The 26,456-nt window shown below is 40.3% G+C and overlaps 3 protein-coding genes across 8 annotated transcripts; 2 read left to right on the plus strand and 1 right to left on the minus strand.

The window, feature by feature from the left end:
• The first annotated feature begins 1,183 nt into the window (after nucleotides 1–1,183).
• rnf113a (ring finger protein 113A) lies at nucleotides 1,184–4,050 on the plus strand. Its single transcript, XM_072442971.1, has 10 exons — nucleotides 1,184–1,331; nucleotides 2,083–2,162; nucleotides 2,238–2,333; nucleotides 2,410–2,517; nucleotides 2,620–2,729; nucleotides 2,836–2,942; nucleotides 3,035–3,124; nucleotides 3,562–3,655; nucleotides 3,729–3,835; nucleotides 3,910–4,050. Exons 1-10 carry the CDS (start codon nucleotides 1,223–1,225, stop codon nucleotides 3,978–3,980), a joined length of 972 nt encoding a protein of 323 aa, XP_072299072.1. The 5' UTR covers nucleotides 1,184–1,222; the 3' UTR covers nucleotides 3,981–4,050.
• Nucleotides 4,049–10,941, minus strand: strada (STE20 related adaptor alpha). Of its 4 annotated transcripts, XM_072442966.1 has the most exons (13): nucleotides 10,783–10,932; nucleotides 10,404–10,464; nucleotides 10,229–10,286; nucleotides 9,464–9,492; nucleotides 8,301–8,403; nucleotides 7,305–7,426; nucleotides 7,067–7,175; nucleotides 6,879–7,002; nucleotides 6,310–6,481; nucleotides 6,067–6,171; nucleotides 5,731–5,981; nucleotides 5,621–5,663; nucleotides 4,049–5,076 (listed from the first exon to the last, which is right to left on the minus strand). In XM_072442966.1, the coding sequence occupies exons 2-13, from the start codon at nucleotides 10,413–10,415 to the stop codon at nucleotides 4,921–4,923; spliced, it is 1,284 nt and encodes a 427-aa protein (XP_072299067.1). In that variant the 5' UTR covers nucleotides 10,416–10,464; nucleotides 10,783–10,932; the 3' UTR covers nucleotides 4,049–4,920. The 4 variants fall into 4 exon arrangements, with proteins under 4 accessions (XP_072299067.1, XP_072299071.1, XP_072299069.1 ...); XM_072442970.1 differs by lacking the exon at nucleotides 9,464–9,492 and having other exon boundaries at nucleotides 10,783–10,900; XM_072442968.1 differs by lacking the exons at nucleotides 9,464–9,492; nucleotides 10,229–10,286 and having other exon boundaries at nucleotides 10,783–10,941.
• On the plus strand, nucleotides 10,937–24,736 carry ddx42 (DEAD (Asp-Glu-Ala-Asp) box helicase 42). Of its 3 annotated transcripts, none has more exons than XM_072442963.1 (18): nucleotides 10,937–11,031; nucleotides 11,865–12,080; nucleotides 12,158–12,308; nucleotides 12,403–12,461; nucleotides 12,639–12,675; nucleotides 13,321–13,473; nucleotides 13,554–13,658; nucleotides 13,746–13,865; nucleotides 13,962–14,138; nucleotides 14,762–14,890; nucleotides 14,967–15,066; nucleotides 15,144–15,191; nucleotides 15,272–15,369; nucleotides 15,673–15,949; nucleotides 21,794–22,020; nucleotides 22,098–22,216; nucleotides 22,304–22,403; nucleotides 22,750–24,736. In XM_072442963.1, exons 1-18 carry the CDS (start codon nucleotides 10,970–10,972, stop codon nucleotides 23,335–23,337), a joined length of 2,766 nt encoding a protein of 921 aa, XP_072299064.1. In that variant the 5' UTR covers nucleotides 10,937–10,969; the 3' UTR covers nucleotides 23,338–24,736. The 3 variants fall into 3 exon arrangements, with proteins under 3 accessions (XP_072299064.1, XP_072299065.1, XP_072299066.1); XM_072442964.1 differs by having other exon boundaries at nucleotides 10,942–11,031; nucleotides 11,863–12,080; nucleotides 22,098–22,208; nucleotides 22,290–22,403; XM_072442965.1 differs by lacking the exons at nucleotides 10,937–11,031; nucleotides 11,865–12,080; nucleotides 12,639–12,675 and having other exon boundaries at nucleotides 22,098–22,208; nucleotides 22,290–22,403.
• Nucleotides 24,737–26,456: the final 1,720 nt, after the last annotated feature.

Below are 26,456 nucleotides of genomic sequence, written 5' to 3' on the forward strand. Positions count from 1 at the left end.
GACTCGTTTTGATCATTGGCACACGAAAAGGCAATATACATATCTCCTAAACCCTTAAGTATATTAACTAAGACTGAATAATTACAAAGGATTTGTTCATTATTAATTAAAGTATATATGACAGGTTAGACAACACATTTCACTAAAGCGTAGTGAAAACAATTGTATTTCAGATTTTACCAAACATTTCGCCCATATAGCTCCAGTTTGACGTTTTTTGTAAAGTTTATAATTGTACTTCCTGGTTAGACATAGGCAGCAAATAATACACAGAAAGAGGTCATTTTACAACCGTTACCTTGCAACCATACTGAAAAAAATGTACACAATAATCCCAATAGTTGAATGATGAACAGCCTTATTTTGAATAATCTTCTTCTTCTTCTTCTTCTTCTTCTTCTTCTTCTTCTTCTTCTTCTTCTTCTTCTTCTTCTTCTTCTTCTTCTTCTTCTTCTTCTTCTTCGGTGTTTTATGGCGGCTGGTACTTTATTTGGTACTTAATTCTTTAGGCTTAAATTAGACCGCCTATACTTCAGACTTTATTCTTCAGACTTTATTCTTCAGACTTTATTCCATCCATCCATCCATCCATCCAGTTTCTTCCACTTATCCGGGACCGGTTCGTAGGGGCAGCAGTCTAAGCAAGGACTCCCAGACTTCCTCCCCCCAGACACTTCTTCCAACTCCTCATCCAGAGGCGTTCCTAGGCCAGCCGAGAGACATAGTCCCTCCAGCGTGTCCTGGCCTCTTCCAGGTGGGACATGCCCGAAACACCTCCCCAGGGAGGCGCCCAGGAGGCATCCGGAACAGATGCCCGAGCCACCTCAGCTGGCTCCTCTCGACATGGAGGAGCAGCGGCTCTACTCCGAGCTCCCGGCGGAGGAAACTCATTTCGACCGCTCAGACTTTATTCTTTAGACTTTATTACCCACCCAACCCAAACCCCCTTCATTTTAAATTGTCTCTGAATACCATTATGTTTCACTTCACGTTTGTCGCCCATATTTTAAAGGCTTTATGAAGTTTAATTTACATTCTGACACAACAGCTGGCACATTTTCAGATCATAAACAATACATTACATCCTAGTCACAGAAGATAAAACGTTTCATATCTTTATTTATTCATTTAATGTATTTATTTATTTTTAAGGTATTTTTATCAGCTCCAGTACGCTAGATGGCGCTGTTTCTCTTTTGATTGTTTTTCATGCTAAACAAAGATGGCGGACTCTGAAGAGCCAAAAGCTGGATCATGCACTTTTTTGTTCAAAAAATCAACCAAGAAATTCTCTGGGCGAAAGCGAAAGGCGAGCGACAGCGAAAAAGAAGGTATAAGAAAGTATTTTACCTTTTACGTGTAGCTTTGTGTCTAAACATACGCGCACGTCATTTCTCCTCCAGCAATGGCTTTTCCCCGATAATCACTCAGGATCTATAATATTGTGCATGTTCATACGGATCATGTTCAGTATTATGTCGTATGATGTGATCTATATCTAGTAATTGTCAAGATAATGTGAAGATTCTGCTGTATGTTTGTGTCCGTGTCAGTCTCCCTCTTGTGGTGAGTTCGATGCCACTCAGTCGAAAGTAGTCCTGCAACGATTAATCAGAAAAAATCGTGTCTTTTCAAAATAATCGTTGTCGTATTTAGATAATTGCAATCGTAAACTGGACTATACAAACTCTAAAACACACAACACCTTTTATAACAAAGACGGCAGCTTTATCACAGCAATATATTTAAAAAAAGGCAATATTCTGTATGTGGTTTGGAGCAAAGTTCAGACTTAGGAGGAAGAAATTGGGCTATTTGTTGTCTTAAATGACAATGTTAAATGTCTTGTTTTTTGCTCCTGAAAACAATTATGAAGACATGTTTTATTTTGCTTTTGAACAATCAAGTTTATATTGCCCAGCCCTAGTTAAAAGTGCAAATTATTGTTTGACTAGTCTCCAAATCCAATGTTTCTTGCATCCCTGTCTGAAAAAAGTAATTTGTGACCGTCTTTTTGGCATTAACACAGTGATATTGCAGTCGAGTCTCACTGACGTCATGATTGTATATTTGTGTATTCAGTGGGCAGTAGTGATGACGAGGAGAGCGCAGTGATCAGAAGAAACAGAAAAGAGGGCAAAGCCAACCCCATGATTCAAATGGTAAGCTGTAATAATGCGTTGTCCTGCTGCGATTAAATGTACTTTGTATTTACTGGGATATATCACTCTGTCCAGACAAAAAAAGTTGAGAAAAAAACCGTCGCGTCCAGTGACAGCGATGAGGAGAAAGAGGGAAAAGTCACAGTCGCCTACAAGTCCACACGATCAATAGTGGGTATTGACTATTTATTATTATTAATAATTATACTTGGCATTGTTTGAGTGTTGTTTTTTATTTTTTTTAAAGAAACCAGAAGGACCTGGCGACATGGGAGCAACTGCAACATATCAACTGGACACCGAGCGAGATAACGACGCGCAAGCCATTTTTGAAAGAAGTCAGAAAATTCAAGAGGTGAGAGTCAGATTTAATTTAATTACACGTGGCGAGCTGGGTGTAGTGTTTCAGGTTTTGCCTACTTTCAAATAAATATACGGGTATATTCCTCTTTAACAGGAAATAGCTGGCAAAGAAGATGACAAAATCTACCGCGGAATTAACAATTACCAGAAATTCATCAAACCAAAAGACACAACCATGGGAAATGCATCCTCTGGAATGGTCAGGCAAGTGAAACTAGTTTTTATTAGTGATTGTAAGACCCTCCTTGTTCTCTAAAGCACGCTGTTTTGTGCGTGATATTTGCTTTACAAATGAATTTATTTGTTACAGGAAAGGGCCAATTCGGGCTCCTGAACATCTAAGGGCGACGGTCAGGTGGGATTACCAGCCGGACATTTGCAAGGACTACAAAGAGACTGGCTTCTGCGGCTTTGGAGGTGCGTGCGCGTTAAACAATCTTACATTTAAATGCTTCAATAGTCATTCTAAAATCGTTATTGTTACTAATATTCCCTTTTGGCTCGCTCAGACAGCTGCAAGTTCCTCCACGATCGCTCGGACTACAAGCACGGATGGCAAATTGAGAGGGAACTGGAAGAGGGCAGATATGGGGCCAACGGTGAGTAAAATAGTGGTGGAAGCGTTTTTGTAAAGGTGGTGACACGCAGTACAAACGTATTGAAGTAACATTTTAAGTACTTTTAGAGTAAAAAAGGACTGATTTTTGAGAATTATTGAGGAGTCAAGTGTACTATAGTTGTTTTTGTTTGTTCAATGTTGGCACGTTAAATCAAACTATGAATGTGCTAAAAATAACCCGCCATTTCAGTCACTCGAACGGTTAAGGAAAGTATGTTGTAACTTTCAATCCCGTTCAAAAATGTAGACGAGTAGAAAGTGCAGATCCCTGCTCTCAAGTAAAAAAAAAGTAATAAGTGTCCATTGTAATTTATTCCATTTTAAGGCATTTGTACTCGTTTACTTTCCACCCCTGGAGTCAATATGTCACACTTTGGTTTGTTTTAAATATGTTAATTGTTAGTGTTTGTATTGCAGAGGAGGAAAACTATGAGGTGAGCAGTGGGGACGAAGATATCCCATTCAAATGCTTCATCTGCAGAGAGTCCTTCAAGAAACCCATTGTCACAAAGTAAATATATTCTTAAACGTTTTCACGTACCGTCTACATTACAACGCGTTCATTTTTACCATGCGTTTTCCAGATGCAAGCACTACTTTTGTGAAACCTGCGCTCTTCAGCATTACCGCAAGTCCAAGCGCTGCTACGTGTGCAATACTCAGACCAACGGAGTCTTCAATCCAGCAAAAGGTAACAAAAGAGTCGTACGGTAATATATAAAAGCACGTGAAACTGACATGTTTTTTTGTCCCTTTTTATTCCAGAGCTGATGGCGAAGATGGAAAAACACAATGCAGCTTTAGCAGACCAACCTCCATCAGAAGAGGAAGACTAAACCCGCCTCCTGCCGTCTTTGTTTTGTGTCTGTGTAAACTTTGAATAAACATTTTAGATAGTTAACCATATTTGTGTCACACCTTCAATATGACAATATTTATTACACACACCGCTTTGCTCTCACTTTCAGTTACATGCAGCCAGACAAAACAAGCACCGAAAGAACATTCACAATAAAATAACATCAAGTCCAAATTTATATCCAAGGAAAAGCACTTTAAAGTAGATATGGTTTTTGTCAGATGTTCGGTCCGTATTTAGCACTGGGCCACATCCTGATCTTTAGTTTGGCTCTGGTTGTTGAAGCTTTGTCCTGTTTTTTTCCCCTTTACCTGTTTATCCCTGTCTTTTGTTTTATTATGATCAATACAAATCACCTTAACCTTAAACAAGTTTGTGTCATCGAGGCCCATTTAGTCAAAAACTGTGTGAATGAAATGTAATATTGGCTAAATAACCGTGAATAATAAAGCCAAAGGTTTAGTTAACAGTCTGAGAAAGAGTCCTAGTCTCTGGACAAACTGCAGAAAAGCTGAAAACGACCCGTGTCCGCTGCAGGGGCCAGTGTGAGACCCTTTGTGATCTGACGGTCTAGACAAGAGGTAGAGTGTCCTTGGAGTTTGCAGTAGCAGCGTCCCACTCGTCAGTTTGGGACTGAAACCTGGATTTATCTTTTTTTTTTGGTTACGTGGGCTCGTGCGAGTATAATCTGAACACGGGTGATGCAGGGGACAGGGCAGAGGCCATCAGTGCAAGTCCTGTGCATTAAGAGCTGAAGCGTCGTGCAAGAGGCAAACTGGCTGCTGGCTTTAACTCATCAAACAGCAACTCCTTTACATTTGAACTATTTACAACAAAACTTTTACAAAAACATATTCTCCTGCTTGTCAAATGTTCATCAGTAACATATGGGTGCGGTCCCACTGTAATGTCCTTTGTCAGAAATCCCAGTCGTCCACATCCAGGTGACCGAGGCCAGACTCCAGACTGGCCAGAGCCGAGCAGGAGTCCTGCGGCTGCGACAGCTCATAACTTGTGATGGGCATCACAGGCCGCAGCAGCTCAGGGAGCGCCTCCGAGGGACGCCGCTTGATCTGAGGGGGAAAAACAGCATTTATTTCAAGGCAAGAGAAAGTGCCTCTAAAACAGTCAACACGATTTTTCTTGGTTTTGTCTCTGTTTTAACATTCTTCTTTTACGGTCCAAGTTTTTACTTTGACAGAGTTTAACTAATACATTAGGGTATGAACAGATTTGTTTTAATATAAATAAAATAAATAAAAACTTTGTGTCTATTGTGTCAAAAAGTGTATTAAATCAAAAGTCAAAATATTATCAACTTTGCAGCCATATCACAATTATTTCCAATATTGTGCAGTTGTAGTGTATACTACAAACTTTAATATGTTGATGTCAAGTCCTGATTTTTTTTGTACATAAAATATATTTGGATTTCTACACAGAATTGTATTTATACATTGTATAATTATTAGTAAATGTGATAATAAGGTAAACTGAACATACAGCAGGAAAGAACCACAAAAAGAACTACATTATACCATTTGCCGTATCAAGTATTGACATCTGAGCACTACGTAGGTTTGCTATGATCCCAGAAGGGGAAAGCTTTGTACCAACCTGTTTAAAGAAAGGATGTCCTAACAGAGTTGTGGCAGATGGCCTGGAGGAAGAAAGACATTTTTAGAATCATATCTTTACTGTGTTTCTAAGAGACCTCAGTGTCAAACCTTTTTTGTGGGTCTCGCTGTAAACACATCTCCACAAAAGCGTGGAAGTGAGGGGAAAACGTGCGGTTATAGGGATGTCCCGCTGAAGTGGAGCCATGGTCTCCGTTTGAGTGCCTCACCCCGGCTCCAGGACCTTCGCAGATCCCAGAGTCGGCCCCCGAGCGGGACGGCTTCAAGGACAGCTCCTCAGGGGGGATTGTGGTGGTGTCCAACAAACATGGCACTGTGCCATTCAGTTTTTCTAACAGCATCTAGGAGTCACAACAATACAAACGTAAAATAAGGACAACATTTACCTTTTACCTGGTATATGCTCGAAACTGCAGTATTTCTTACCTGTGTAGGAGGCATGTCTTTAAAGGGAACATGTCCATTGGCTAGTTCACATGCCGTGATGCCCAGGCTGTAAATGTCTGACCGGGAGTCATAACCCTCAAGGTTCTGTAATGAAATCAATATAAAAATATGCAACTATAACTATAGTATAGGCCATTTAGAATATTGTGATGCCACGCGTGAACCAAGCCCACTCGATACAGTATATTCTGGCTATCTTTGCAGGACATATCTGTACAATACCTGCTGTAGCACTTCGGGACTGAGCCAGGGCAGGACCTTTATACTGTACTGAGGGAAGTCGTGGACCACTCTGACCCTTTGTCCATGACGGATCAGGCTGAAAATACTGCGCAGGCCGGACATGCAGACCTGTCCATCTGCTGAGATCAGCACATGACTCGCTTTCACACTCCTACACAAACGACAGCTTGAATTAACAACACTGTCATAGCGTCGGTAACCAGTCAAGTCACATTTTCATTTACTTATCAATTAATTTCGAGCAAAATATACATGTCACAAACATAAAACAAAAGGGCCATAGGCACATCCAACAAAGAATTGAATTTCTTATTTGTGCTCGAAAAGGAATGGGAAGAAAAAGGCTTATTGAATCCCACCCTTTGTAGTCGTGTGAATTTCTACTGAATAAGGATCAATGCTGAAGACCATTTTTGCCAATGACACAATAGCTCTAAAATTATGATAATCCCAATCAAACTTGCCTGAATATATGCAGAAAAATAAATGAATGATATATTTGTTACTGCGACAGGCCTGTCAATAAAAAAGGGACAGTTTGCACTCACCTGTGGACATATCCCATGTGGTGGATATATTCTAGGGCTTTGAGCATCCCCAATAAAATATATGCAATAGTCAACTCTCCCATGCCATCGTTGAAGTGGGAGCAGATGAGGTCCCTTGCTGACCCTGAGAATAATAAAATCAAGGTAAATATAAATATCAAAATAATGAGATATTGCTGCAGTTTTACCATAAGCCATGAAGGGAGTGATGACCCACAACTCATTTTCTGCGATAAAAATACTCTTGTAAGGGAGAATACTGGGATGGTGGAACAACTTTGACACATGCAGTTCCGCCTGTTGGACAGAAAAATTACAGTTTTGGCCATCCTACTATGAAAGCAGTTCAATTCGCTTTCATGTAATAACATGAGAAGATGAGAAAAGACAGAAAACTCTCAGTGGAGGATGTCATTCGATGCACACCTGCAGGTATGTGACCATGTCATTGGTGCAGGACTCCAGGTCGATGCGTCGTATGGCCACATGCTCTCCAGTCGGTCTGTACCGAGCCAGGTTCACGGTCATCAGCTGATCCAGACCCTGGCCTTAAACCCAAAACATCTATTTAAACAACCTCATTAAAGCATTTACAACAATACAAAGTTGTTCCAACATGAATTATGATTTGTACGATAGAAATGTATTTATGTCTTGAGGGAAAGGTGGAAACCACTAAAAAACACCTTAGACTGTGGTATATAAATACAAGTTGCTTGTGATATATTTTTATGCCTGGCTGGTCTTCAGACAGCACTATATAAGTTATTAGGCAGTTTCTAAAAATTCGGTTTCTTTCAATTTTATAATTATAGATTATGATTTATGTTGCATAAACACTGAATAAGTTATTGTATGATCAACCCAGTTTGGGCTGGGCGATTTAAAATGAATCATCAATTACATTTTAATTTTATCTCATTATGAAATAAATGAATAAATCTTCTTTTACATAAACTATATAGACTTAATAATTGCCAATAAACACAAATAATCATTCATTCATTCATTCATTTTTGAGTCTAAGTTCTGCTCAAACCCACATGCTTTTACTGACCTCTCGATTAAAAAGTCCCAGGCTGATCATTGACGATTAGAAACGACTGAATCTCAATCTCAATTAAACTTGGATTAAATGCACAGCCTAAAATCAGGTATTTCAAGTACTTATACCAGTACCTCGTAAGTGTGGTTTACTAACTCGACCCTTTAACATTCTGCTGCACACAGCTCATTCACTTTTTTCAATTTGAATTACTTGATGTTAAAATCCAGATAACACTCTTGCTTGAACAATGGCTTTCTTGTTCCTCTTTTACATGACTAACAAATAGATATAATTGTATGGGCACAATTGATATTAAGAACAACATCATGTTCTTTTGTTGCACAGTGACAGTCAGAGGTAGGTGGGAGTGTTACCGATGACAGTGAGGGGCTCGTAGGCGCTGTTGTCGGGAAGGAAGCAGCCCATTGTGTCCCGGCACGGCAGCGAGGTCAAACTCTCCGCACTGTCTTCATGGGCCTGGGAAAGACACACACGAGCGGCGTGAAGGAAGAGGATTACTGTGGTAGTACCAGAATTAATGTTTTAGTTACTCTTTTTGTTTTGTTATTGTTTCCATTTTTATTCATCTTTATTTAACCAGGTAAAAAACCTCTTGAAACCTCTTTTCAAGGGTGACCTGGGGCATTGTATCTCAAGGCAACAGTCATAAAATCAGAACTCTACAGTAAATATGTTTATTTATCAATATCAAATCAGCATGTTTATACGATACACATTTGTGATTAATAGTGTTTATAGTGAGGACTCCCGAGTCTAAATGATGGAAATGACAAATAATTGGCAGTAAATGCAAAATTAAGGATGTCGCATGACTATCTGATCTGTTTCCATGGTGACTGTAGGCAGGATGTGAATGAGAGCTTAAAGCCTCAGATGGCCTCAGTCAAGTGTCAGGTTACCGGTAGTCACATTTTTTTTGCACAAGTCTCATGCTCTGGCAGCTATCATTTCTAAGATCCGATCAAATGGCTCTTTATGGACTGCCATTTTGATCCGATACAGAAAAGGATGGCCATGCATTGCTAAAGCTGTTCACAAACAGTTTATCCATCTGCATCCACCGGCCTGCAAAGATGCACAGAGACACAGGAGACTGTCAAAAGAACAGCAGCTGTCACCATCGGCAAAACCAACATAAAACAACACCAAATGTCTGAGAGAACTAAACCCTTTTAGAACAAAGCAAGATTTTATCTGCACTAGTAAAGCAGCTACAGTGTACAAGAGTGTTATCGTGAAAGGCTAACAGTAGAACTCAAAGGAATCTGCTAAAAATGTGCACATTTTTGGAGCCTGGATTTATAATTTATTCAATGCATTGACTGTACTCTGTCCCAGTCCGCTGGAGTGAGGTGAGTGGCTTTCTGAATGGGTCAGTGTCATGGAATGATTGCTCATGCATGCATTTAGTGCAGAGCCTTTAGTGACACTGGTCTGTGCGCACACACATGCTCGCACGCACACACACAAAGGCAGGTTGAACGTGGAGATGCAGTGACAGGAGTACCACACTTACTTTCCTGTGAGAGAGTCCCTGAGCTTGCTCTGGGGCAGAGAAATGATGTCAATGACATAAAGACATGAACAAAAGAGAAGAGGGTCCGTTTTCTCAGCAGCTCATGGGTCGGCTGTCTACAGGCCAGAGTGGGTCAACATTATATGATAAACGATAACAACCTACAGAATTATACAATATTTGGTACAGCAACAAAACTGCTAAATAAAAAGCAAGATATGTCTGACTCAGATATGCTGGGTGTTCTTTGATTTGGATGAAATGCAATGCGCATGAAGCAAGCATGCAGCACTGTGACAGCCAAAAAAATGGAGCCATTTAAGAAGAAATGTACTTTGACCACAATAGCTTAAGCAATAGCAAATTATTATTTCAGGCATAAATGTTATTAATTTCTATTGAAAAATAGCTTAAACAAGAAAACATTCTGTTAAACCAGCAACGAGCCTGCCCCTGTCCAGGGTGTACCCCATCTAAGGCCCAAACTCACTGGGATAGGCTCTAGTCACCGTGACCCCTAATGGGAACAAGCGGTAGAAAATGAATCAATAAATGAATAAAAACATCTTCCCAAAAAGTAGCTCAAACGATTCATAAAAAGTCCACACAAGCCCCTAGCATGCACCTTAACCAGCCTGAAAATAGAACTGATGCTTTGATAAAAGCAAAGTAGAGCTATGACCAAAAAAAACAAAAATGAATAAGGTGATTCACTTAATTGAGGTTTCTAGCTAAAATAGCCTGATTTTGGCTTTGTGTTCTCACCTCCAAAAAACTCCAAATCCCACAGGCTTTCCACACTCAATTTTTCAGTAACCCAGCGCTGACAAAGACAAATCAGATGCATGAAGGAGAAAAGAGAAATATAGGATAAAAGAAGAGAAGATTAAAAGAAAGGCATAAGCAACAGAACAAAAAGTGCAAACGAAAATTAACTTACAAGAAACGACATTGAATCCTCTTGTATTTGTAACTGTATAACGTTGAAACCCACGAGGCGACTATATTCATGAAAAAGAAACAGATGGCACCATATATTATAAAAATCAAGTTAAGGCCACTGAGAGTAAATCAAACAAAAGCATCATATTGAAGAATGTTCCAGATGAAATATCCCCTACAAAAAAAAATGCTTTAACAGACAGATAGATTTGGAACATTTGTCTAAAACAGGTGTAAGAACAGCTGATAGCCTTAACGTTAAAAGCTGGTTTAATTGAATAGTTGCTGTTGCTAAGCCTCGCTAATGGCTCGCTAACGTGCAAAACCGTTAGCCAAGTCCTGTTATAACAATGAAGATCACCGAGATTTACAAGTACCTGTTCTCTTTTGAGATAACAACAGCTGAACAAACAGAATTGCATTTCCAGAGGGTTTACTTGACAAACGCATCTTTCTCATAGAGGCGCTTTGTTGACATCTTCCCTCCTCGTTGGTAAAAAATACAGCTCCGTTTGCGTCGCACAAAATGTACGTGCCACGCCCACACTCGGTTAGCGCGTTTTGATGACGTATGCGACCGCCATCATCGCAGAAAATACAGAAACTGCTCTCGCCGCGAGAAAAAGGTTTATTTTCATCATTATCTCTAATCGTGTCAACAAATATATTATGTACAAACGTATAGACGCAGACATGACCCTAGATCCCACCAAATAGCAGTTTTCTAGCTGTGTGTCGATGAGACAGCTTCACCCGAGTCTCGTTTGCGGCCTTGAAGCTAATGCTAAAGCTATAATATTCTAGAAAATGTTATCAAAAGATATTCCATTGTTTAGGAAGCTAAAGTTACTCAATAATTTCTTATTACAATCTTTTCAATAGAATAATGTTTTACTCTACATCACATCGGCTATTTTGCTTCTATAAAGTAAATGCACTGGTTGCTTAGGCTGTTTATTTGTTACACATAATGTACATGTCAGTTACACTACTACAACCACTTGTATACATTAACAACTTAACGTACACAACTTCAATTATTATTACCATGGTACAGTAGTTTTTTGTTTGGTATATACCATATGTTACCACCTGTTTGGTTGTTAAAAAGTGAGATTTATATAGAAAACATGATCATAACTTTTTTTCCTCGCAAAATAATCAAGACCTTTGGGTGTGCTGGCTTTCAGTGTTGTATCATAATGTTACTGCTTGCTATTTTGATTGGGAATGTGCTTCCTGTTTGATACAAAATGAAAATCATATGGTGTTATTGCAGTTATTATCTCTATGAGCCTAAATTATAGTCCGTCTTTTTCCCGCCATATTCATCATCATAGCATAGCAAGTTTGCACCCCAGTAATGTATGACTAATAAGAAAGACTTCATTTACTTTCAATGCACCTATGTGACTTTCTGTGACAAATTTGCTGTACAATTCTACTTTTTTTTTAAGAGCACAATGAACTGGAACAAGGGCGGCCAAGGTGGCAAGCGAGGGTTTGGGTTTGGAGGATTTGTCCTTGGAGGGAAAAAAGATGAACCTCCTGTTCCACCAAAGACTCACACCACATTTGGAGGCTCGGGATCTAGTGGAGCATATGGCAAGAATCAGCAGATGCCATCGTTCTACAAAATAGGAACTAAACGAGCCAACTTTGATGAAGAAAATGCGTAAGTACCAGTTTATTCACTTCAATTTTAGATGAGAGGAATCTGAATGCCAGTTGGTCTCCTATTTTATATTTAAGGTATTTTGAAGATGATGAAGAGGATGCCAGCAACAATGTGGATCTGCCGTATATCCCAGCAGAGAACTCGCCCACACGGCAGCAGATGAAGTCTGGCAGGGGTTCTGACAGCGAAGATGACCCTTTGGATGCCTTTATGGCAGAAGTTGAGGTGATAAGAGAGAAAGAAACTAAATATATTCTAATAATGAGCTGTTTGTATTGTCTTGATGATAAATATGTTTTTGTTAATATTTTTGTTGTAGAGCCAAGCTGCAAGAGATATGAAGATATTGGAGGAAAAAGAGAAAGAGAATCCTGACAAGTAAGACATTTTTGTGCAAATTAGTTTATTATATAGAAAGCAGTTTGTGTGCCTTTTTTATTTATCCTGTATTTGACCGAATCAGGTAAGTTAATTGCTTTTTGTAGGGGTAAGGGGGCTGATGTGGGTGTGTGAACAAGCCGCAGGGAAGTTTTTTTTCTCCGCTTCTCTTTTCAGGGGTATTCGCGATGACATTGAAGAGGAGGATGAACAAGTGAGTGAGCCCTCCGCAGTTCATAGTCTGAAAGTATTATTGCCACCAAGGGAGGTCTCTATATCATGTATTTTTACCTTGTTATTTCTCCAGGTTGCATTGCCATCAACTATTTTGCATATCAAATAATTCATATGCTCTTTGTATTAAAGTTGAGGTATCATGTTCTCAACTAGTGCAAAGAGTAAGCAGGCATTTAAAAAGTTACCTGTGGTTCTAACTTTTTCCTGACTCTCAAATCCTTATTCCCATTCCTAGTTTATATCCATGCATTTTTGGAAACATGCAGAGCTTTAGAGCTGCTATTTCAGACGACTCTCATTCCAAAACACAACATTGCAACGGAACAGACTAATCTGGGGTTGTAATCAATAAAGTGTTGTATAATTAGATGCAGATGACACACAGTGGTCTGATTTTGACCAAAAGGTGCTTGCTGCTTTTACAATAAACTCTGTGGGGAAAAAAACTAAATGTACTCTTTTAATAAGAACAAATATATCAGATAATGCTACTTTTAGCAGCATATATTGAGTTTTGGATAAAACATTTTTGTGAGATTGGCCTTGCAGCTGCTGTTTTAGTTTTTGGCAACTTTTGTTATAATGATTTCTGCTGTAACACAATTAACTCTGCTCTCTGCAGGAAGCTTATTTCCGTTACATGGCAGAGAATCCAACCGCAGGGCTGACCCTGGAGGAAGAGGAGGAAAACATTGACTATGACAGTGATGGAAACCCAATTCCTTCAACCACAAAGAAAATCATCTTGCCCCTTCCACCGATTGACCATTCGGAGGTACAGCTAATCAATGAAGAGTGAACAAGCAAGTGTAGTACATGTGAACGTGTTTTATTGACATACAATTGTATCAACAGATCGATTATCCTCCCTTTGAGAAAAACTTTTATCAAGAACACGAGGAGCTTAGTAGCCTGACTGGAACACAGGTTGTAGAGCTCAGGCAAAAACTGAATTTGAGGGTAAGTAAATAATCAATATTTCAGTTTTCAAAGATGTTTCTTGTGATGTTTTTTTTTTCTCCAATTGTGCACTGTTGTTTTTTTAAGGTTTCTGGGGCAGCTCCTCCAAAGACAGGTACTAGCTTTGCCCATTTTAGCTTTGACGAACAGCTGATGCACCAAATCCGCAAATCTGAATACACAAAACCAACACCAATTCAGTGCCAGGTATTACAATTGTTTGTGTGAAAATATGCTAACAGTAGTCATATAATACTGATCAAACAATGCTTTCTCTCCCTCTCAATTGTGTCATTTACGAAGGGTGTACCCATTGCTTTATCTGGCCGCGACATGATTGGTATTGCAAAAACTGGTAGTGGAAAAACGGCAGCTTTTATTTGGCCAATGTTGGTTCATATTATGGACCAGAAGGAGCTAGAGACAGGAGATGGTCCCATTGCAGTCATCGTCTGCCCAACAAGAGAGCTTTGTCAGCAGGTAAGTTACAAAGTATGGGAGTAACCCTGTCAAGGTAACAAGTGTCAAAGTGAGCCCTTTTTCCTAAATGAACCATGTCTAACAGCCTAACTTGAGTTGCAATTATGGTAGTAGTGCAATAAACACTGTGGTATCAATAATGAGTACTAGCCTCATTCATTAGTCACTAAGATAAGATCAAAGAACTTACAAACCCACAAAGTCAAAATTCCAGTGCTGCAACACACAGTTCAAGAGCAGCAGGAGAATAGATTCATGCAATAAAAACAAGATAAATAACTTTTAAATAGTCTTAAATCTAACAGTGTGCAGCTAGAGCAAAAGAAGACTCTATACGACAATCTACAACAGCGTGCATTTAATCATACAACAATAAAAGAAAAAGATAAATACAATAAATATTGAGCTCCAAAAAGTTAATAAGGACATGGCTAAATAAAATTCAGTTCTGTCAACTGGACAAAAGTTTTACGACGTTTCCACAATCATCTGAGTAGCTTTGAAATATTATGGTGACATTTATTATCATCACAGTCCAAATGGAAGTACTTTTTCTTTATTTTATGCTTCTTAAAGTATGAAAAGTATTTAAAAAATCTACCGTAATATAAATTTTCCTCCAGATTCATGCCGAGTGTAAGCGTTTTGGGAAAGCCTACTCGTTGCGATCAGTGGCGGTTTATGGAGGAGGAAGCATGTGGGAGCAGTCCAAGGCGCTTCAGGAAGGGGCAGAAATAGTTGTATGCACTCCGGTAAGAAACTACTTGTCTAATTTATGTTGTTTGTTTGTCACAGTAACAATAACCACTTTATTTTCATGTCAAATAGGGTCGTTTGATTGATCATGTTAAGAAGAAGGCCACATCTCTTCAGAGAGTCACATATCTGGTGTTTGACGAGGCCGATCGCATGTTTGATATGGGCTTTGGTACGTTTTTACTTTAACAGCTAACCAATATTTATGTTGTGTGAATTACTTTATTTTTGTGCCTTTTTTATTTTTAGAATACCAAGTTAGATCTATTGCCAGCCATGTGCGCCCAGACAGACAAAGTAAGATTTTTTTCCTCTCTGTTAAAAGTCTATTTTTATTGCAGTGACGATAAATACTATTTTTGTTTGGTCTTTCACAGCCCTTCTGTTCAGTGCAACTTTTCGAAAGAAGATAGAGAGACTGGCCAGAGACATCCTGCTAGATCCTATTCGTGTTGTGCAAGGAGACATTGGAGAGGTAAGAATTTAATACACTTTTCATAAAACAAGACCTTAAAATAACGAGGATAAATATTTAAATGTTTTAACATAATGGCCCAAGACGCAGGTGATACGTTCAAATTAACATTTTTATGGTTCTCCCGATAACGATAACCTGATGATATTTCGGTTGTCCATCAAAAACGTTGCCTTAACTTTAAACTTTAAAGTGATTGGACTCATTTTCTTATTAGAGATGATATTATGAGATTTTTTGACATCCTATTATAGACAGTTCACTACCAACATCTAAATCTCACCTGTATTTTTTCTGTTTTAGGCTAATGAGGATGTTACTCAAGTGGTGGAGATGCTGCCCACTCCCTCTGATAAGTGGAACTGGCTGACACGGAGGCTGGTTGAGTTCACGTCCTCGGGCTCAGTCCTCATTTTCGTCACAAAGAAGGCAAACTCTGACGAACTGGCCACAAACCTGACCCAGGAGGGCTACAGCCTGGGCCTGCTTCACGGAGACATGGACCAGAGTGAGAGGAACAAGGTCATATCTGACTTTAAGAAGAGGAATCTGCCTGTTCTGGTAGCCACTGATGTAGCAGGTGAGCACACTGATTTAAAGAATAGATTTTTTTGTACACAGTTTTAGGTGTATATATATACAATCCATCCTTTTTTGTATATCACATTAAAAAAACAAATAATATCAAAGCTTAAAATGGAACCTATAAAACACAAACACTATAGAAACATCCAGTCGAATCCACTTTATATCTATAGCACATTTTATTTTAACAACAAAAGCTGTTTTTAAACAACAAAAGCTCTTTTCCAAAGTGCTGCACACAGTAAAATAAAACCGAGTCAACACTGTAAATAAACTATAAAAAAAGTTAAAAATTGTTTAAAAATAGGTTAAAAATTGTTTACCTCACCTTAAAGGTTGAATGGACGATTTTTTTGGCCCAAATCTGAGTCTTATTTCCTCGTGGCGTGGACTGCCAATTAGTCTTGCCACGTATCAATCATAAAACGCACCTACCGCTCACCTGCAGCCGCGTGTGGCTCGTCCCCCGAGAGCAGCAAGGTCCTGCGTGTCTAAGCGCATTGATCTATCATAATATAGTTCCCTCAGTGTACGGGACAAAATTAAGACGGAGAAAGACTGTTCGAGTTGACTCATAAGAGACGGAAATCTACGGGAGACAAGAGATGCGATGCGATCCGTCGCGCTAATAAACAAACGCGCGTGTGTGTTGTATCAGTCTGCACCGGGGAGTGCGCATGCGCACTTTCGCCTGTGTTCTCAAATCGCCGAAAAATCATCCATTGCGCCTTTAAATGACCAGATTTTAGTGTGATAATCTTAGTTTCAGAAGCCCTCTTATCCTACATGCATGAAGTATTGCTGGTTCACAAATAGTCTCACAATATTACTCTCATCAAATTAAATTCCATTCCTGCCACCTGCTTAAAGGTACCACGACTTCATCAATAGACAGTGATGATTTGCCTAATCAGTCAATAATGTGGTTCTGTGTCGGTGTAATCCCTCATTCGTCCAGGCGTGTTCCATAGTAGAAAAAGCTTCAGTTGTAGTCATCTGGACTCAGTTTGAAAAAATAGACGTTTCGACTCTCATCCAAGAGTCATTGTCAATAACAGAATTTAGGTCGAGAACTCCGATATTAATACTGTTCTGTGGTAAGACCCGCCCATTGGGAGGAGCCTTCCTGAAGTAGAAAGAGTTGTTTGTTTCAACAGAAACTCCCCCTTGTATCTACCGAGCTAGCCTATTCAGAATCTTAATGGGCTATTAGAAACCTCTTTGTCTTTGTGAGACCCTGGCTCAACCACCCTGAGTACCTGATTAGCATCTGAATGTCCTTTACCTTTCCAGGGGTTCAGAATCCCATTATAAATAACAGGAAGATGAAACCTAAGCCCTCCATTTCTGTTTAAAGAAGGTCTTTCTTTTTTAACAAAAATAGCTTCCTTGACTCCTCTTTCAAACCATCTTTTCTCCCTGCTTAAAACCTTCACCTCACCGTCTTCAAACGAGTGATTAGAGGCTTCAAGATGGAGATGCACGGCGCTCTGAGGTCCTGAACTAGTATTTCTTCTGTGCTGATAAAGCCTCTTGTGTAGAGGCTGTTTCGTCTCACCTATGTAACGTTCTTTACAACTTTCTTCACTGCATTGGATCGAATAAACTACATTGCTCTGTTTTTGAGTCGGCAACTTGTCCTTTGGGTGAACCAGTTTTTGTCTTAAAGTGTTTCCTGGTTTAAAATAAACAGGGACTTCGTGTTGTCTAAAAAATTCTCTGCAGTTTTTCCGACAGGCCAGACACATAAGGGATAGAAACACCCTTCCTTCTCTGTTCAGTTTCCCTTTTGTCCTGCTTCTTGGTTCTCTTCACTCTGTTGAGAGCCCAAGCGGGGTAACCACAGGCTGAGAGGGCATTTCGGACATGTTTTTCCTCTTTCTTCTTGCCCTCTGAGCTGGTGGGCACACCTTGAGCTCTGTGTTGTAAGGTTCTGATCACCCCCAGCTTGTGCTGTAGTGGGTGGTTGGAACCAAAGAGCAGATACTGGTCCGTGTGTGTAGGTTTCCTATATACTTCTATTTGGAGTTTCCCGTCCTCTCCTCTGATCGTGGAACAATCAAGAAAGGCCAAGCGATTCTCCTTAGCGTCTTCTCTTGTAAACCTAATATGTGGGTCCACCGCATTGATGTGATCAGAGAAGGTTTTCAGCTCTTGTTTCTTGATTGTTACAAAAGTATCATCGACATAGCGGAGCCACAGTTTTGGAGCTATGCCTGAGAATGAGGACAGTGCCTTCTTCTCAAAGTGCTCCATGTACAGGTTGGCCACTATGGGAGAGACGGGCGAGCCCATGGCACAGCCATGAATCTGTCTGTAAAATTGTCCCCGGAATTGAAAGTAAGTGGTGTTCAGACAGATGTCCAACAGTTTACATATGTGTTCAGGTGTCAGTTTGGTCCTTTCCTGTAGGGTGCTGTCTTCCTGCAGTCTGATCCTCACTGCTGCTACTGCATCAGTGGTCGGGATGCAGGTGAACAGGGACACAACATCATATGAAACCATGAGGTCATCTGGGTCCAGTTGGAGATGTTTCACTTTATCCACAAAGTTGTGCGTGTTTTCCACATGATGTTCCGAATTCCCCACAAGCGGAGCCAATATAGTTGTTAAATGCTTGGCCACATTGTAGGTGATGGAATCTGTGCTGCACACTATGGGTCTGAGTGGAACCTACTTTTTGTGTATTTTTGGAAGGCCATAAATGCAAGGCATGGCTTCACCAGGATACAGTCTGTAATACAGAGGCCGGTCTATCGCTTCCTCTTTTTCCAGCCTTTGTAAACAGTCTATCACTTTCTTCTTGTAGCCACTGGTCGGATCTCTTTTCAAGCGCTCGTATGTGGTCGTGTCCTCGAGGAGGGTGTGGACTTTGGCTTCGTAATCAGCTGCGTTGAGAATCACAGTGCAACGTCCCTTGTCTGCTGGGAGGATGTTGATGCTATGATCTTTTTCCAGTGCTGAAAGTGCTTTCCTCTCTTCAGCTGTGATATTTGAAGGCGGTGGTTTGGCACTCTTCAGGGTCGCTGTGACACGTAACCTCAGGTCTGTAGCCTCCGATTCAGTCATTTTGTTGTTCCTAATTGCAGTTTCAGTGGCTGTGATGTAGTCCTCTGTAGGGATGTGTTTAGAGGTGACAGAAAAGTTGAGACCTTTAGAGAGCACCTCCTTTTCTGCCTGTGTCAGAACACGATCTGATAGGTTCTTAATCCAATTGTTTTTGCTGGTCGCTAATTTGTCTGTCTCAGTCCTAATGTCTAGCTCGACCTCACCTGCATTCTTTTTGTTCAAAAGAATGTTGAACTTCTTGATTTGGCGTTCTTTGCTCTTCCTGTGCTGTGCTTCTTGTGCTGTCTGTGTAAAATCCAGCACTCTTTTGAAAGCTTCTTCAGGGAGTATGCTGGTTAATTTCTCCTGTAAAGTTCCTGTTCTGCCTTTCAATTTATCAATTCTGACGTTGTTTTCCTGGATCCTTTCACTGAGCATCTGCATAAGGCTCCTTCTCCAAATCTTCTCTGCTCTGTGTCCTCTGACCGGTGATTTGATCTGCAGGCTCTTCGGGATCATGTTGTTTTGTCTGCATCTAAGATTGAACCTGCTCTCTGCTCTCTAAAGGTCTCAACTTTTCTGTCACCTCTAAACACATCCCTACAGAGGACTACATCACAGCCACTGAAACTGCAATTAGGAACAACAAAATGACTGAATCGGAGGCTACAGACCTGAGGTTACGTGTCACAGCGACCCTGAAGAGTGCCAAACCACCGCCTTCAAATATCACAGCTGAAGAGAGGAAAGCACTTTCAGCACTGGAAAAAGATCATAGCATCAACATCCTCCCAGCAGACAAGGGACGTTGCACTGTGATTCTCAACGCAGCTGATTACGAAGCCAAAGTCCACACCCTCCTCGAGGACACGACCACATACGAACGCTTGAAAAGAGATCCGACCAGTGGCTACAAGAAGAAAGTGATAGACTGTTTACAAAGGCTGGAAAAAGAGGAAGCGATAGACCGGCCTCTGTATTACAGACTGTATCCTGGTGAAGCCATGCCTTGCATTTATGGCCTTCCAAAAATACACAAAAAGGAGGTTCCACTCAGACCCATAGTGTGCAGCACAGATTCCATCACCTACAATGTGGCCAAGCATTTAACAACTATATTGGCTCCGCTTGTGGGGAATTCGGAACATCATGTGGAAAACACGCACAACTTTGTGGATAAAGTGAAACATCTCCAACTGGACCCAGATGACCTCATGGTTTCATATGATGTTGTGTCCCTGTTCACCTGCATCCCGACCACTGATGCAGTAGCAGCAGTGAGGATCAGACTGCAGGAAGACAGCACCCTACAGGAAAGGACCAAACTGACACCTGAACACATATGTAAACTGTTGGACATCTGTCTGAACACCACTTACTTTCAATTCCGGGGACAATTTTACAGACAGATTCATGGCTGTGCCATGGGCTCGCCCGTCTCTCCCATAGTGGCCAACCTGTACATGGAGCACTTTGAGAAGAAGGCACTGTCCTCATTCTCAGGCATAGCTCCAAAACTGTGGCTCCGCTATGTCGATGATACTTTTGTAACAATCAAGAAACAAGAGCTGGAAACCTTCTCTGATCACATCAATGCGGTGGACCCACATATTAGGTTTACAAGAGAAGACGCTAAGGAGAATCGCTTGGCCTTTCTTGATTGTTCCACGATCAGAGGAGAGGACGGGAAACTCCAAATAGAAGTATATAGGAAACCTACACACACGGACCAGTATCTGCTCTTTGGCTCCAACCACCCACTACAGCACAAGCTGGGGGTGATCAGAACCTTACAACACAGAGCTCAAGGTGTGCCCACCAGCTCAGAGGGCAAGAAGAAAGAGGAAAAACATGTCCGAAATGCCCTCTCAGCCTGTGGTTACCCCGCTTGGGCTCTCAACAGAGTGAAGAGAACCAAGAAGCAGGACAAAAGGGAAACTGAACAGAGAAGGAAGGGTGTTTCTATCCCTTATGTGTCTGGCCTGTCGGAAAAACTGCAGAGAATTTTTTAGACAACACGAAGTCCCTGTTTATTTTAAACCAGGAAACACTTTAAGACAAAAACTGGTTCACCCAAAGGACAAGTTGCCGACTCAAAAACAGAGCAATGTAGTTTATTCGATCCAATGCAGTGAAGAAAGTTGTAAAGAACGTTACATAGGTGAGACGAAACAGCCTCTACACAAGAGGCTTTATCAGCACAGAAGAAATACTAGTTCAGGACCTCAGAGTGCCGTGCATCTCCATCTTGAAGCCTCTAATCACTCGTTTGAAGACGGTGAGGTGAAGGTTTTAAGCAGGGAGAAAAGATGGTTTGAAAGAGGAGTCAAGGAAGCTATTTTTGTTAAAAAAGAAAGACCTTCTTTAAACAGAAATGGAGGGCTTAGGTTTCATCTTCCTGTTATTTATAATGGGATTCTGAACCCCTGGAAAGGTAAAGGACATTCAGATGCTAATCAGGTACTCAGGGTGGTTGAGCCAGGGTCTCACAAAGACAAAGAGGTTTTTAACAGCCCATTAAGATTCTGAATAGGCTAGCTCGGTAGATACAAGGGGGAGTTTCTGTTGAAACAAACAACTCTTTCTACTTCAGGAAGGCTCCTCCCAATGGGCGGGTCTTACCACAGAACAGTATTAATATCGGAGTTCTCGACCTAAATTCTGTTATTGACAATGACTCTTGGATGAGAGTCGAAACGTCTATTTTTTCAAACTGAGTCCAGATGACTACAACTGAAGCTTTTTCTACAATGTGGTTCTGTATTAACCGAGGTCGTTCTCTTGTGTGCAGCCCGTGGTCTTGATATCCCATCTATTCGGACGGTGGTGAACTACGACGTGGCGCGCGACATCGACACACACACGCACAGAATCGGTCGAACGGGGCGTGCAGGAGAGAAGGGCGTGGCTTACACTCTCCTCACCAACAAAGACACGTCATTTGCCGGTGACCTCGTACGAAATCTGGAGGGAGCAAATCAGGCTGTCTCGAGGGAGCTGATGGATTTAGCCATGCAGGTAAGAGTTAAAACAGCCTGTGTCTTCATTTAATATGTTTTTGCATAATTGCTTATTTATTTTTACATACATTTTAGAATTCTTGGTTCAGAAAGTCCAGATTCAAGGGTGGGAAAGGGAAGAAGTTGAACATTGGTGGAGGCGGTCTGGGTTACAAAGAAAGACCGGGCCTCGGAGCTGACAGCTCAGTAAGTTTGTTAAAAAATAATAAATAATTAATGAAGAAAGAAAATGTGAATATTAATTAAATGTTTCTATGTTCTTTTCAGGGTGGTGGTGGTAGCAGCAGCAGTATCATGTCTTCAAGTAGTTATGAAAGCTACAGCAAACCAACTACAGGAGCTATGGGAGATCGAATTGCTGCAATGAAACAAGCTTTCAATGTATGTACTTACCAAATCAATATTCAATACTAGTCAAACCATTATTTCAATTGTACATAGAGATGATAAAAAAATAACACATTATCAACCAAATAAAGGTTGAAATATGGTGACTGATGGCATCTAAATAGAACATATTTACAAAGAAATGGTTTAATTTTTGCATCTTTGTTTGTAAAAGGGCTTTTTGTATACGTTTAGAGTCTGTCGAGTCCAGATAACAACTACTATTATTTTTTAGTTTTCACAATTTATCGATTTAATTGTTGCAGCCCTAATACGTACAATTCTTTTGCTGATCAAAGCTTTATACATTTTGTTCTCTTTCCTCTCTTCCCTTTTTTAGGCTCAGTACAAGAGTCACTTTGTTGCTGCCACCGGTAATGCCCCAAAGCTCAGCTCAAGGTCCAGCAGCACCTCCGGCTGGACCAGCGCCGGCAGCCTCAGCTCTATTCCCACAGAAGCCGCCAGCAGCCCAAAGATGTCCGGCTTCACCAGCGCTGGAACCCTCAGCTCCGTCCCCAGCATTCAGCCTAGCGTCCAGCCGAGCCCCCAGCCTCTTTACCCGCCGGCGCTGCCTCCGCCCAAGGACAGCTCCCGGGACAGTTCCCGAGACAGACACGGGGACGACCGCGGGCGCCATGGAGACGACCGGGGCCGGCACAGCGACAGTCACCACCGCCACAGTGACAGAGGCCACAGTGACGATCGCCACGGAGGCAGGGATCGCCACGGAGACCGGGACCGCCATAGCAGCAGCAGTAGCAGCAGTAGTAGTAGCCGTCATAGCGACAGTCGGCATAGTGACAGTCGTAATGGAGACGGGAGCAGGAGGGACAGGGAGGAGAGGAGAAGTGACAGAGATGAAGACAGGGATGATGGGTTTGCCGTTCCTGATCCGCCCAAAAAAAGAAAGAGCAGGTGGGACCTCTAATACAGGAAGTGCAGCTGTGAATAAAGAGCAACACGGAAGGCGAATCGGTTGTATTAACGTGGTTTTATCGAGTTGGAGGGCAGGTTTGAATTAGATGGTATTATTTTTTTCCAGAACAATTAAACAAATCATCTCATAATTGCATGTATTATCTGTTCTAGCTCTGCAATTTACCAGGGGTCACATTTATAAAGCGTTGCGTGCGTGGCTTTCCGTGTCTGTTATCTATAAAAAGACAAAATAACATGGAAATGAGCAGAAAATTGCCCCAAAAATCTGCTTTGCGTTTTGTCCATAGGTAGATTTTTAGTAACATTTCTCTACAGAGTTTTATAAATGAAACTCTTTAGAGAAGTAGCCGTCTTCCACAATATTGTCAAAATACTTGTGTTTAGAAGTAACAGAATCTTTATAGTTTAACATCGAGCTGGAGGACAGGTCAGAATCCAATCAAATTTGACATTTAACTGTCCAAATGCAGATGTTTTGACCCGATTCATGGTTAATATCTCTGATTACTGGGCCTCTCCCCAAAAACTGACACACAGTTTAATTTTGACCATTTCTTTAGAAAATTGTGCCATTATTCAACCCTAACCATGTGATTGTTGTCAGTTGAATGCCGTTAATGTAGCCAATCCCTAAAAAATAGCAACATTTGTGGATCATTCATTTAGATATTTCTTGAATCAAGCCGCGGCGCCAAGTAAATAGCAGGATTAAATTACAACAAAATTCATGCATTTGTGGATTTTCTGTCTTGGATAACTGCAAACTACAAAAAAAAAATACTGGTGTGTGTGTATATATAAATAGCATGAAAAAATAGCATCTGACTGATCAAACGCTGCCCTCCATCTTGGTTTTTTTAACACCTCTTTGTACGTTGTGAATGCAGCCTTTAGGGGGCTCTTAGAAGAGTTAATACAAAACATGCAAAATCATGGGCAGCTTTGAGTCAACAGAGCGAGCCCAGACATGTGGACTTGAACACATCACTCCAGGGCTAATCCACGTTCGATCAACACGCGTAGAGCAGTCGCTGTACATACTCCATTCAAACCGTTGTCGCCGTAGAAATAACAGGACTAAGCTATATAAACGTCAGTCAATAGTATTAGGATGTTGTCGTGTCTGTTTTGATTGAGGACCTGAGAGTGCGTGTTTCATCTTATAAATTCCCACATGTAAATTAACTTCTGTGATGCTTCATGAGGACTGCATTTAACAAGAAACGCCTGCATCTTTTGTCATTGTGTGTTCACGTTTTAGTAACGTGCCTTTTCCTGGCATTTAGTGTTGATTATTTAGCGTGCTTATTAAGTTGTTTGTTTAAAAAAATAAAAGATTATGTGTATCATCAGCACATTGAAGTTTTGATTAAAAATAATAATTTTGCTTTGGCTTTATTCTGTTTTAAATCTACAAAAAGTAGAAAAGTGTTAAGACGTCCTGGACTACGACAAAGACACTTGTTGAATTATGATACATTTTGTACATTTTACCCTACTAGTTTTAACAATGTGGCGCAGTTCTTTTTTTCTGACCAACATGATTTGTAACGCCTAAGTAATTTCAACTACACTCTTCTCTGTACAATTGTGGCATTGTTCTGCAGTGCACATAGACTTTGTGCCATGGATTTAGATTGTAATATACATTGTTCTTTTCACTTTGTGCACTGTGAATTGCCTATTTATATAAACAAAAATGACGGTCCAGTCTAATAATTTAATAAAGAGCAGCTGAAGGAGAACTATATCGTGTGGGTCAGTGTTTCCCAAACAGGGGTGCAATAATACGCGAGCTCTTACAAGGAAGTACAAGAGGTTTCAGATGTAAGAAGGTAGAAGAGAAAGTATTTGGGGGGGGAAATGGCTTTGTGGTACATTTTAAACCATCAAGAATATATTGGGCATCATGTTAAAAAAAATAAGAAAACTGCAATAATACAACTATAAACAGGTTTTTTTGCCTGGCACTAAAGTCGGGGGGCACTCAAAGGGTGAGAAAGCTTTGGGGGTTCTCGAGACAAAGAAGGTTGGGAACCAGTGGTTCTCAAACTGTGGGGCGTGGATTCCCCTGCAGTTTAAACATTTGCTGAATTTCAAGTACCGGTAAATTGAATCCACATTTTTGTCCTCCTTTGGGTTAGTCTTTTTATAACCTGTGTATAGTTTGTGTAGTCTGATTTTAGACCTGTTATAAACCTGGTTTAGATCTGGTGGTACTCAGGAAGCCAAATAGTTTCAGTTGGAGGCTATACAAAATTATTTCTGTGGAGAAAAATTTAAAAAAAATCTTGTTCAGTTGAAACAGTCAGCAGGTTTTACATAGTTCTAAAACCATATCAGAAAATATCAGATGGTAAGGTCGTAAGGCTAAATAAAGAATACTCAACTACTCTTGACCAGTGACCATTTAGGCCAGTAGTTTATTGATATTCACCTACACTAGAGAGAAAATTACTTGAGGTAGTGTGTTTTACTGAATGTAGACACTTAAACTGCCATGTTTATTACACCGACCAACTGAGCAGCACTAAAACTACAGTTTTTGGTGTGTGGAGAAAGATAGCAGCGATACTGTTATGCTGCATATGATGTCTTGGGGCCATGCATATGTTTGGGATTTATTTTTTAATTAAAATATATTCACTTACAAAACAAAATACACATCAATGTAAATATATATTTGATGAATCAACAAGCCAGTAAATAAACATGTTAATTTCTGCCAGGAAAATAAAATAAAAGGAAAAAGAGATCATCATCTTAGTGCATTTGAGGCTTTAAGTAAAATGTCTACACTATCAGATTATATTAGTGGTATTGAAATAACAATGATAGAAATCAATGTATCAGAAATTATTGAAATCATCACATAAAACCAAGTTTAGTTGGAAATAATATTCAAAGAATGTAGATAACTATTTCTAATAATAGTAGCAACTTGAACTGGGGTTTATAGTTCAGGAATTTGTTTTTGTGGATCTGAAAAAATATGTACATTTTGACTATATGTTAAATTGGTTTACGATGAAAGTAGGTGGTCATCATTTGTATACAAATTAATTTAATTTGTTCAGAATTAAAAAAAAAAAATACAAAAAATTCCAG

This window comes from Eucyclogobius newberryi, unplaced genomic scaffold (genome assembly GCF_026437365.1).
Source record: "Eucyclogobius newberryi isolate DKJ021-1_F unplaced genomic scaffold, fEucNew1.0.hap1 SCAF_13, whole genome shotgun sequence".
Classification (NCBI taxonomy): Eukaryota; Metazoa; Chordata; class Actinopteri; order Gobiiformes; family Gobiidae; genus Eucyclogobius; species Eucyclogobius newberryi.